Source organism: Osmerus mordax, chromosome 22 (assembly GCF_038355195.1).
Source record: "Osmerus mordax isolate fOsmMor3 chromosome 22, fOsmMor3.pri, whole genome shotgun sequence".
NCBI classification, from domain to species: Eukaryota; Metazoa; Chordata; class Actinopteri; order Osmeriformes; family Osmeridae; genus Osmerus; species Osmerus mordax.
Genome location: NC_090071.1, coordinates 12,031,392 through 12,042,676, shown reverse-complemented (window position 1 = coordinate 12,042,676; position 11,285 = coordinate 12,031,392). Strand labels below are relative to the sequence as shown.

Below are 11,285 nucleotides of genomic sequence, written 5' to 3'. Positions count from 1 at the left end.
CCATTGTCATTCGATACAATAAACCGTCTTACAAAAAGCATTCCTGTCGTGTCATCAGTTTCAAGTTTCTTTATTGTCAGGTGCGCAGAACAACACAAGGTCAGACTGGGCACTGAAAGTTTTGGGACAAGACAACGCAAACAACCTGGCATAACATATAAGTACTAAGAACATAGATTACATCTATGATAAGCTAAAATAGAATAGAAACAAAAATAACGTTGTCCCACAGAGCTATCATCAGATCTTAACAATACATCTCAGTTCTGTTGAAGTGAGCTCTCCTGCCTGCCAGTTCCATGGAGCTCGGAGAAAGGGAAAGACGGTCTGAGTTCCGCCTGACAAACACCTCGCAAACAAGCTTTCATGTTGACATGTAACAAAGGGAGTGAGACCTCAGGGCATGGTGGGATGAGTTCTCCGTGATGAGTGGGATTTGACTTTGAGCAAAGGTTCGAAAACCTAACATTTGCTGCACAGCGACCCCTGGTCACAGTTTTAGATCACCAAATTTGGTATGACACCACTATTCTTTATGCAACATACCGTAAAGAGGATCCTTTGTGCTAACAGAATTACACCCATTCCTCTGTACTCTCCTATCTTGATTACTGGACCCGTAAACCTAGCTTGGCCACACCCCCTCTGCAGAATACAGCCTCCCATGTCACCCCTGCCTAAAAAAACAAACCCTCCATGCTCCACGGTGGTGGACTAACCTCCCTGTTCAGCTACGCCCGTTTCCAAGCCCATGGTCTAAAGACGCTCCCCTTCAAGAGTCACGTTGACTAACTTCTGCAGCATTGTGGCACCGAAAGAACCACTTAGATGGCGTTTTTTGGGATGCCTGTGACTTGTCCCTCCCTGTCTCTCCCCTGCACCATGTATAAGTGAAGGCCTGTTTGAGATCCTGTTGTTACACTGTCTGGCAAGAAACTACTGTAGTTGATGTTGCACTTTAGATATGTTGTCATTTCTGTTGCACTGTACTCGGCCATATAGTAATCGACATTGTAAGACTAGTTATTATTGCATTGTAGTCGTGTCATTTTTGTTCCCCATACTTTGATCACCTATCTAATGTAGATGTTGTTGCTGCACTTCAGCAATGAGATGTTATTGTTGCACTGTAGTATCCTTTGATTGTTCACCTCGCCTGTTATCTGAGATGTGGTTGCTTTGCAACGTGGCTAGTAAATACAGACTGCCCCTTGACTGACCAGCTAAATACTGTAGAACTAATGTCTGCTAAATAGAAGAAGAAAAAAGTACTGTCATTTTAGACTGTTCTGTTAGTCTGTGTTTGAGTGTTCACGAAAAAAACGGTATCACTAAACCAATCAAAGCCCTCTGGCTTTGTATTGTATTATATTATCAACTGCAAAGTCTACTCCCATTGCACAATGCTTGGTACAGTAATTAACCCAAGAATATGATTGTTTTGCTTGAAACCACATGAGAAACGACGACAACAGCCAAGAGTAAGATGGTGCAATATTTATTTAACCTATAGAATTTGCTGAGAAAGAATGCACTGGATGAACAACAAAGCTACTTCAACACAACATCAGTAATTGTAATGTTGGGCATCCATTTCTTAGGGGAGAAGAAGGGTTGCTGGTGGAAGTGGACTGGTGGGGTGGGAGGTGGGGTGGTTTTCTTGACCGCCTGGGTAGAACGTTCCTACTTCTTCCCTTTCTTGCCCTCCTTCTGAGTAGTGGGGGCCTCCACCTTGGCGGGGGGGGGCTCGGTGGCAGGGACGCTCGGCTCAGGAGCTGTGACCACCACCTTCACCGTCATCTTCTCCTCCTCCTTCTCCTTCTCCTCCTTCTTACTCGACTTGAGTGGCGCTGAAAGAGGAAGTAGGTTTCAGTTTCACAAGCGTGATCAACATAACCAGTCTGGTCCCTTTTATACTCCAGAATTTCATTTTTTATCCAGTCTTCCTTGTTTTTCGGAGGTAATCTCTGATATAACGTGACTAAGATGGAAGAAGCATGTGTTCCTTTCAACAGCTGTTGCCCATTCTGTCATGTTAGATCAAGGAGGTTTGCATTTCCGAAGTATTGAAATAGGTTTAACGCTACGATCAGGCATTCATCAAGTCTTTTACACACAATCTTATAACACAAATGTGCATTTTAAATCGCAATGAGATCAACCTTTTAATGATATCCTGTTGCGCATGCTGTTACTGTATATTGAGGGGCACACAGTGAGATTAGAGCATGCAGTATTTTTACAGTGGGGTGACAGCTAAGCGAAGCGTCTAACCTACTCCTAGTGAACACAGCAAAACAGAATCCACAACCATGAAAGTCGTGAAAGCTCCCTAGCCCCAACCCTAAAGCCTACTAGAGGATTGTGAAAGTGTGTAGGAGCCAGGATATGTGATATAAACACAGCGAAGACTGACTGAACTGAAATGGAAAACATGCAAGACACACAGTATCAGTTCATCGGAGGGGACCCCCACGCGCCGCATCTCCTCGACATCTGCAACCACCGGTGTCAGAAAGAGGCTTCTAGAACTCACCGCTGTTCAGAGCGTTCTCTAGAGAGAACTCCAAGCTGTGGAGAGGAACAGAGAGAGAGAGAGAGACAGCATATCGCTGTTGTAGTATCGCGTGACTGTGCCTGTGCGTCTGTGTGTCTCCAGAAGCACCCACCCTAGGTCTTACCTGGCCTCCTTGTCATCGCTGATGCCGAGGATGAGGCGGTGGTAGTTCTCGATCTCAGCCTCCAGCTTCATCTTAACGTGCAGCAGGTCTTGGTAGTCCTCCACCTGGCGCTCCACCTGGGAGCGAACCTTTGTCAGGTCAGCCTCCAGCTGAAGCAGGATCTTGTTGATGCGGGAAATCTCATTGTTGTAGCGCCTCTCTGTGTCAGACAGGGTGTCCTCCAGGGAGCGTATCTGGGGGAGGGAGGAGAAATGAGGAGATTAGAGGGGAGGGGAGGAGTTGACAGGAGAGGAGAGAGATGGAGAGTAGAGGGAAGGGTAGAGGAGGAGAAGAGAGGGAAGGGGAAGGGAAGGGAAAAGAGATGAGAGGAGAGGGGTAGAGAGAGATAGGAGGTTGGTTTGGACACCAAACAGTGTTTGGATCGTGATTTTAGGTTGAGATCTGATTGGTGGATTATTGGTTGTCTGTGGAAAAACATTTCCTGATGGAGAACACTCCCTGCTTTTGAATACCCTTTGGAAAGACTCATGTTTGTTAAAATGCAAATCACTTTAAACAAATAAACTTCAGACAAGAAATTTGTTTTCCGTTCTTTTGTACTATTTGAATTCCAGTGGTTTTGTGTGAGGATCAAAAGATCAAAGCGAGAAGAGAGACTACTTGTTAATCACAATGCTAGATGAAATGACAGGGTACGCTGACTTGGGAATGTGTACGCTCGGTTACTCCCACAAAGGCCTTTCTTACTCCCCTCTCAGGAGCGTGTGTGTGCGCATGGGTTTTGTCTTTGACTGCAGAGAGATTAAGTCAAGACATACTTTACACATCATCTGTCATCGTGTCTGTACAGCTGTTGCTGTTATGTTTGCTCAGCGGAGCCTATTGCCATCGCAATGCGCCTCAAGACATGTCTAGCGACTGTATGAGTGTGTGAGCGAGTGTGTGTGCGTGTGTCACCATGTTAAGCATGGCCTGGGTGTCGATCTCCAGAAGCTGTCTCTGGCGGCGGAGGTCGTTGAGCTCCTGCTTGCCAGATTGCAAAGCCTCTGTGTTCTGGGCCACCTCCACCTTGATGTTGTCAAACTGGAGGGAAGAGAGAAAAGCAGGGAGGGAGAGAAGGAGGTGGGGAGGGAGGGAACAGAGGGAATGAGAGAGATCAATGGAGGGGAAGAAGGGTGCAGGATTCCTGGTCCATAAATGAAGCACCAGCACACCTTGCTCTGGTACCAGTCATCAGTGTCCCTTAGGTTCTTCTTGGCTAGCTTATCGTACTGCTTGCGCATCTTGTCCAGAACATCGCCCAGGTTGGAGTTGTTGGAGTCAATCTCGACAATCACCTCAGAGTCCTTAACCTTCTTGCGCAGGGCCATAACCTCCTGTAATAGGAGAGAGGGGGAGGAGAGGAGATGCAAAATGATGTCATTAAAGCTGCGTTTAATTGTGTGCACGCATGCTTGTGGTGTGTGTTTGTGTGTGTGTTGTCCTTACATCACTGTGGTCCTTCTTGAGGAACGCCAGTTCCTGCTTTATAGACTCTATTTGACTCTCCAGCTGGGCTTTGTTCAGCAGGGTGTCATCGATGACCTTCTTCAGACCAACCAGATCGTGCTCCACGACCTTCTTGGCCTGCTTCTCAGACTCCAGCCTATCAGAGGGGGGAATGGGAGTTTAGGTCACGCCCACCACTACTTTCCTGATTTATAAGCCAACATCTTAAATATATTATCAACATTATTAATATAGGTCTGTCTGAAAATATAGCATGTTGTGCAGTAGGTTATTGCAAGAAATACCACTTTAACAAAACAAAAAAGTATTATTTTTATAGTTTAGTCTATATATCTTACATACTTGTTCTTAAAGTCTTCATTGGCCAGTTTGGTGTTATCAATCTGGAGCAGCAGGCGTGCGTTATCAAGGGTCTTGTCCCGCAGCTGCGCAAAATAATGAAAGCAAGCAATAAATCTGACAATCAAAACGAATTAAAAACAGCCTATAAATTTACTGTTATAACGGTATATGTATATTGTGTATATACAATTGTATATACATTGTATAGGCTTATATATACATTTACTTTAAAGCAATGCAGTTGGAATTGACTTACATTTAAACCAAAGACTACAAAAGATGAAAGAAAATATTGAAAATATAAACCTTTTTCCTGAGGTCAGCCACCGGTTTCTCGATTTCTTCCCAGTCGCGGCCTACCGGCACAGCCCGCTTGGCCAGGATGTCTTTGATCTGCTCCTCCAGATTTGTGTTGGCGCTCTCCAGCTGACGCACCCTGCCCAGGTAGTCGTTCAGACGATCATTCAGACCGCGCATCGTCTTCTTGTCGTCCGGTGCGGCAGCGGTGACCACCGGACCGTTGGCAGAGGAGATTGGACCGTTGGTCGCTGGCTTCTTTTCCGGGTCTGCGCGCATCACGTTCCTGAGACCCTCCAAACTCGCCACTGACACTCGAGAGCCTCGTCCGCCAGCCCCACCGAACATGCTACCTGCGCTGTTCCTAGCCATATTAGTGATAGTCGGACGGACAGTGCGTACAAGTTTACAGAGTAGTAGAGCAACGGAGCCAGGTTTAGCTGTTCAGGTGATGGGGATATGCAGGGAATTGTTTTTATACCGACGTTTGACACCTAAAACCGGCCCCATGGATCCTATTGGCTCTGTTGCGACCATCACATGTCTGGGAAACAGGTTTGGAGTTGTAATTCCAGAATTTCACCTCGATTTCTTCTGTTTGAATGTCATAATTTGAACTTGGCTTCATTTGATTGGACATAGGCAAATACCTGCAGGGAAGGGGAGGTCATAGCCCCCTTTAAATGCAGGTGTTTTTCTGAGTCAAGGTGTCTTACGCACTCTTGTCCTCCTAGTGACTCTGTTGTCATCTGATTGTCAACCAGTAACGGTACTCTGCAAGGATGTCGAAGCCCGGTGGATTCAGCAGCCAATCCTCGACACCAGCCGCCGGTAAAGCGGGCGTGCTCAAAAGCTACCCGACAATATCCTCTGCCAAGGCCGACCTAATGAGCCCTATGGCATCCAGTATGGATCCAAAAGACCAGTCGGCCAAGACCAAGGAGAAGGACCAGATGGTCGGGTTGAACGATAAATTCGTAGCTTTCATCGACAAGGTAGGCTTTAAAGCAAAACTTGTTTTCTGTCTCACTGTAACCTACCAGAATATTGATGCAATTTGCATAAATATAAAATCAATGACGTTTTTATCCTTTTACTTTTCTTGTTTACTCACATTGGGCTTAAAAAGTTTTTAGTTTTTTTTAAGATCATAAAAACAATCAAATAGTTTGACACTAGTTTACAAAAAGTGTTTACACAATGCACGGTCACGGTCAAAGCATGTTACCTGCGGGAAAATGTACTACTCTGTTTCCGTGCTCCGGGCTAGGCAAAGTATTGAGCGTAGCCTGCTTTAGGCTCCGGGCATGCTAGAGTTTACTGCAACCAATCCGAGACACACTGTACTCTATGCACTGTAGGAAACTACCCGGGGGTTAACTGTCTGCCGCCTCAGTCTCGGCACCCAGTGGCCAGGTAGAGATGTGCAGTTACGTTAGAAAGTAATTCCTCACTACCAATTAAAAGTGTCCTGTCGGCAATTGGTCATGTTTGTCTCTCTCTCTCACTCACACACACACGCACAGACACACATGCACACACAGTGAATTCATGCACAGACTGCACACAGTTAACCTTAGCTATGGCTAAATATACTCTCTCCAAGAGCATAGTCTAGTTTTGACCCCAGGCATTACAGACACAAACGTTGGCAACAAGGGAAAGCAATTTATTTATTTCCATGTCATGATATAAGTACATACTTTAATAATATTTGTCATATAATGTATTTGTGATAGACGTATGAAATATATCAATAATGCCTCCCCTCCCCCCATTCACCTCCAGGTCCAGCACCTGGAGCAGGAGAACAAGAAGCTGGAGACAAGGCTGAGGATTCTTCTGGATCAGGAGGGCTACAAGGGCAAAGTCGAGGACATCGTCAGACAGCAGCAAGCTGACCTGCAGCGCCAGATAGACGGGTTGGACCAGGACCGGCACAAGCTGGAGGCAGAACTGCTCAAGAACCAGAAAGAAGTGGATCACACTCGCCAGAGGTGAGAGGCTGGCTTCTGTTGTCCTCGCTGCACCAGTCTAGTCCACGCACACAGGGGAGGATCCAGACATTTTTCACCTGGGGTGGCAAGGGGGGGGGGGGGGGGGGGGACAGGAGGTAGTTGCAGGGTTGCATGGAGGCATGGAGGGACAGTGTGACCTGATGCCACCTTCAATTATTACAACGTTGTAGTTTAAATAGTGCCAATAATAATATTATAGTATTATGTATTATTATATTCATATTTTTGAATGAAATGTACTATAATGTAAAACATGTCTTTATTTTAGCATGGGGAGATTGGGGGAGGTTTAGTTTTTTGGGGATCCACCAGTTCTCACACACACGCACACGCTCACACACACACACACACACACACACACACACACACACTGAGATGGAGCAAACAAGAGACTTCCCATCAAATCATTCAGACATGCTGCTGCTTGTCACTCCAAGACCTTCCTGCTACTGCATTCAAAGCCACCAAACCCTCTCATGACCCCACCACCCCAAATCCCACCTTTACATAAGCAAGGATCTGTAAGCCTCCTTAGTGAGGAGGGATAGAGCACACCTCCCACTCCCCTCCAGCCCACCCCCTAACGGGGGCCCAAGTGCCTTGCAGTACCCAGAGAAGGAGCTTAGAGTCTGGGGAGAATCAGGGCAGGGAGCCAGGCTGTGTGGGCTGTGGGGCTATGTCTGGGCCATCCATTCACTAGGTCTGGTTCTGGTTTTGGGTCTGGTCTAGCTCATCTCAGCCCAGTGCCACAGGAGGTCTATTTGTCAGTCTGACTGTCTGTTTGCACGAGAGAGGAAAACTACGACTATGTGTGATTGGGTGTTGACGATCCGTTAGGATGTGATAGTGCACTGTGTGTGTGTGTATGTATCCTCATCCATGTCCTGAATCATCCTATGTGTACGTGTTGTGCAGCTACGAGGATGAGTACCAGAAGAAGACTGAGCTGGAGAACGAGTTTGTCATCAACAAGAAGGTGACAAGGTTTCCTCCACCCCCTCCCATTCTTCCTCCATCCATATATTCCTCTCCTGTGTGACATCTATATCTCCATGTGTGTGTGTGTGTGTGTGTGTTCAGGACGTGGATGAGGGACACCTGGCTACAGTGAACCTGGCTCTGGAGCTGGAAGACCTGATGGGAGAGCTGGACTTCCTGAAGCAGGGCTTTGATGAGGTAGGACTGACTGACAGGCCTCACTGGCCAATCCCATTTAGGTCACACAAGGGATCGGTTCCGTGTTCCTAATTCCCGCCCCCTCAGTCAGGTATGTGATACGGATGCACTATACCTGGTGGAGGGCAGAGGGCGCTGTTGATTTGTTCTCCTTTACAATAGATGACGTTGTAGTGTGTGAATGTGTGTGTGTTTGTGGTTTTGTTTAGCCACCCTTAAATGGGAGCCAAATGTCCTCACAAGTAAAGATGAAAAACGTGACCTTGTGGGGGTCTTTTGCTGGGCCCCAGAACTTTAAATGCTTTGATCAGGAGGTTTAAGGTGTTTTAGTGTTAGAATTACTTTAAGGGTTAGGGTTAAGGTTAGGGATAACCCAATTCTGAATGGGACTGAATCGCCGGCTCCATAAGGATAGAAAAACAAACGTGTGTGTGTGTGTGTGTGTATAGGAAATTAAGGAGCTGCAGTCCCAGATTCAGAACGAGACAGTCAAATTGACTCAAGATAACAGGCGTGCTCTGGACATGGACGAGATAGTGGACAACGTCAAGGCCCAGTACAGCGAGATGGCTGCCAGGACCAGAGAGGAGGCCGAGCTATGGAATCAGAAGAAGGTAGGACATACACACACACACACATGCATACACAAGAATATACAGACATACATACATACGCATCTACTCATACACTTATACACACAGACATACAGTACACATGCACACGCACGCATACACACGCACAGACATATACACATACCCATGCAGACACATAACATACACAAACACATGTACACATTCACACGCACTTACAGAATTACGGTTAACAATGATTGTGTTTTTAATCTCTCTCTCCCTTTCATTTCCACTCCATCCCTCCCCACTCTCTCCTCTCCACCCCTCTCTCCTCTACATCCCTCTCTCCCCTCTCCTCTCCTCCTCAGATGGATGACATGGTTCTGAAGGCAGGAAAATACGACCAGGATGTGAGGGACATTAAGAAGGAGATCGCTGACATGCTGCGCGTCATACAGAGACTCAACGCAGACCTGGATGCCCTCAGGAAGAGAGTGAGACGTACACACACACTGACACACTGACACACACTCACACACTCACACTCGCAGCAGTCACTGACACTGCTCCTCCTCTCCTTACAGAAAGAATCTCTGGAGAAGGACATCGAGGATGCGGAGGTGGCAGGTTTGAAGGACATGGGCCAGGCCCGGGAGAACAAGCTCCAGCTGGAGGAGGCACTCCGACGCGCCAAGCAGGACATGGCCCTGCAGGTCCGGGAGTACCAGGAGCTGATGAACCTCAAGCTGGCCCTGGACATCGAGATCGCCACCTACCGCAAGCTGCTGGAAGGGGAGGAGAAGAGGTGAGGAAGAGGAGGGGAGGTGGATAGAGGAGTGTGTGTGTGTGGGGGGGGGTAAGGTGTGTGTGTGTGTGTGTGTGTGTGTGTGTGTGTGTGTGTGTGTGTGTGTGTGTGTGTGTGTAAAAGAGAGAGAGAGACTGATTGAGTATTAAACCCTTCTGTGCTTCCTCGGTAGGATGAACAATCACATGCGCCAGTCAGGTGAGATGTTCCGCATCTCCTCTAGTTCCCTTTTACCAGACGCGAGCCTAGATGCCCCATCCACGTACAGGTTGTCTTTGTTGTGTATTTGTGTGTTTGTGTGTGTGTGTGTGTGAACACATAGGTTCCTTCTAAACTCCACCCTGTCTCTTTTGCTCAGATTTCTAAAACATACCAACCAATCCAGTCCTTGCTTGCACGCAGACCACGAGACACTGGCGAAGCTTCACAACATCTCCAAGCCCCTCCTATCTGAACCCGTCACCCAAGCAACCAGCCCCATCGCCACAGCTAACCACGCCCCCAAGAAGCGTTTGCTGATCAAAGTCGAGGTGGATGAGGGGCGGGTCATATCCGAGAGCTCACACTACGATGACTACCTCAACCGACTGTCTATCAAATTCTGTCCCTGTGGTAGCACCGCATTGCAATATACCCACTGTGTTTGTGTTTTGTATTAATGGTTGATGTAGCCCATGAATTGTCTGGTGAAAACAGTTTAGGAAGTTTAATTATTTACCTCAGCGAATTGATTGAAGTCTGTGTTGGTGAATAAAAGTCAATGTAAAGATTGGCCGAGTCCTATTTCTCCTTCCTTCAGCACCAGCAGCACTTACTTTCTCTCCAAGACATGTTTCTCTAGTTCCAAACGTTCCAAACCAGTATGGTTCTGTGGTGTGAGAGAAGTACTTTCTTGTGTCTCTTCATCATGTCTAAAAATAAAATCGAGTCATCAAACTTCTCGTTTGAGTTTTGCACGTTTAAGGGGTGTATGTGTGTGCGTGTGTGTATATATATCTGGTACAAACAGCAGTTCCTCCTGTTTGTCTCAGGCCAGCTCTCTCAGGCCAGCTCAGTTCAGACACGAGACACATGCTTCTCCTGCCGTCTGATCGCAGAACGCCAAAACATGGCCGACGGACATATCTGATGCCATGTGGACTGACGTTGTGCTCCATTCAGCTGTTTACTGAAAGAGAACATGCTGTTCCGTGTGCTGTGTGTTTTTTATTGATTTATTTTTGTCATTTAGTACAGGGACTCCCACGCTACAGGGACATTCCCCCTGGAGCGTGTTCTGTCTGCCCGGGCCGGCCGGGCAGGAAGGAGGGAAAGAGAGAGTAAGGAGGATTCTGGGAATGCGGACCTGTGATGAAGAGAAGGACTGAGATGAAAGAAAAGAGGTGTGCAGGCAGGGCTGCTGAAGGGAGAGACAGGTGGGCCTTTCATCTCTGACTGAATCTCGTGTCTGTCTCTTGTCAAGAGCTCACACACACAGGCGCACACTCGTGGCTTTGGCTCAAACACATCTAATGAACGGTCAACATGCACACATTCATTCGCTCTGTCTCAAGTCTTGCTCTATGCTTTCTAGTCTCTCTCGCTCTCTGTCTCACACACACACTCTTAGGGAACAACTCCCCCCCCCCTCCCCCTGTGTTAATAATTCTTCATCCTCAACGTCATATAAATATTCTGCCCTCGCAGAGGCCTGTTAGTTTGCGACACAGCCTGTTTCTCCCCCTGATTCATAGAGCAACCTCTCACGCTATGTTGACAAATGTTGTTTAGAAGACCGCTATGAAAAGTCAAACACAAAGACATGCTGTGCAGCTGTAGGGAGGCAGACAGGAACGCGACTATGAGCTAATACAGTCAAATACACGGGACATACTTGATCTGGTTC

At 47.2% G+C, this 11,285-nt stretch overlaps 2 protein-coding genes across 4 annotated transcripts; one reads left to right on the top strand and one right to left on the bottom strand.

Moving 5' to 3' along the window:
* Positions 1-1,488: 1,488 nt before the first annotated feature.
* On the bottom strand, positions 1,489-5,289 carry zgc:92380 (uncharacterized protein LOC445086 homolog). 2 transcript variants are annotated; one of them, XM_067260414.1, is made up of 8 exons: positions 4,839-5,289; positions 4,533-4,615; positions 4,170-4,326; positions 3,896-4,057; positions 3,639-3,764; positions 2,682-2,914; positions 2,537-2,571; positions 1,489-1,850 (listed from the first exon to the last, which is right to left on the bottom strand). In XM_067260414.1, exons 1-8 carry the CDS (start codon positions 5,199-5,201, stop codon positions 1,684-1,686), a joined length of 1,326 nt encoding a protein of 441 aa, XP_067116515.1. In that variant the 5' UTR covers positions 5,202-5,289; the 3' UTR covers positions 1,489-1,683. The 2 variants fall into 2 exon arrangements, with proteins under 2 accessions (XP_067116515.1, XP_067116516.1); XM_067260415.1 differs by lacking the exon at positions 2,537-2,571 and having other exon boundaries at positions 1,685-1,850.
* A 214-nt stretch (positions 5,290-5,503) lies between these two features.
* LOC136966054 (intermediate filament protein ON3-like) lies at positions 5,504-10,172 on the top strand. 2 transcript variants are annotated; one of them, XM_067260412.1, is made up of 9 exons: positions 5,504-5,824; positions 6,618-6,826; positions 7,763-7,823; positions 7,928-8,023; positions 8,473-8,637; positions 8,964-9,089; positions 9,180-9,400; positions 9,573-9,598; positions 9,803-10,172. In XM_067260412.1, the coding sequence occupies exons 1-9, from the start codon at positions 5,612-5,614 to the stop codon at positions 10,057-10,059; spliced, it is 1,374 nt and encodes a 457-aa protein (XP_067116513.1). In that variant the 5' UTR covers positions 5,504-5,611; the 3' UTR covers positions 10,060-10,172. The 2 variants fall into 2 exon arrangements, with proteins under 2 accessions (XP_067116513.1, XP_067116514.1); XM_067260413.1 differs by having other exon boundaries at positions 5,514-5,824; positions 9,759-9,902.
* Positions 10,173-11,285: the final 1,113 nt, after the last annotated feature.

Coding starts and splice junctions, on each gene's coding strand:
- zgc:92380 (XM_067260414.1), bottom strand. CDS start 5,201: ATGGCTAGGAACAGCGCAGGTAGCATGTTCGGTGGGGCTGGCGGACGA. Junction 2,915..3,638: donor CCCAGGCCATGCTTAACATG/GTGACACACGCA, acceptor TCCCTCCCCCAG/ATACGCTCCCTGGAGGACAC. Junction 1,851..2,536: donor AGAGAACGCTCTGAACAGCG/GTGAGTTCTAGA, acceptor TTCCTCTTTCAG/CGCCACTCAAGTCGAGTAAG.
- LOC136966054 (XM_067260412.1), top strand. CDS start 5,612: ATGTCGAAGCCCGGTGGATTCAGCAGCCAATCCTCGACACCAGCCGCC. Junction 7,824..7,927: donor AGTTTGTCATCAACAAGAAG/GTGACAAGGTTT, acceptor GTGTGTGTTCAG/GACGTGGATGAGGGACACCT. Junction 8,024..8,472: donor TGAAGCAGGGCTTTGATGAG/GTAGGACTGACT, acceptor GTGTGTGTATAG/GAAATTAAGGAGCTGCAGTC.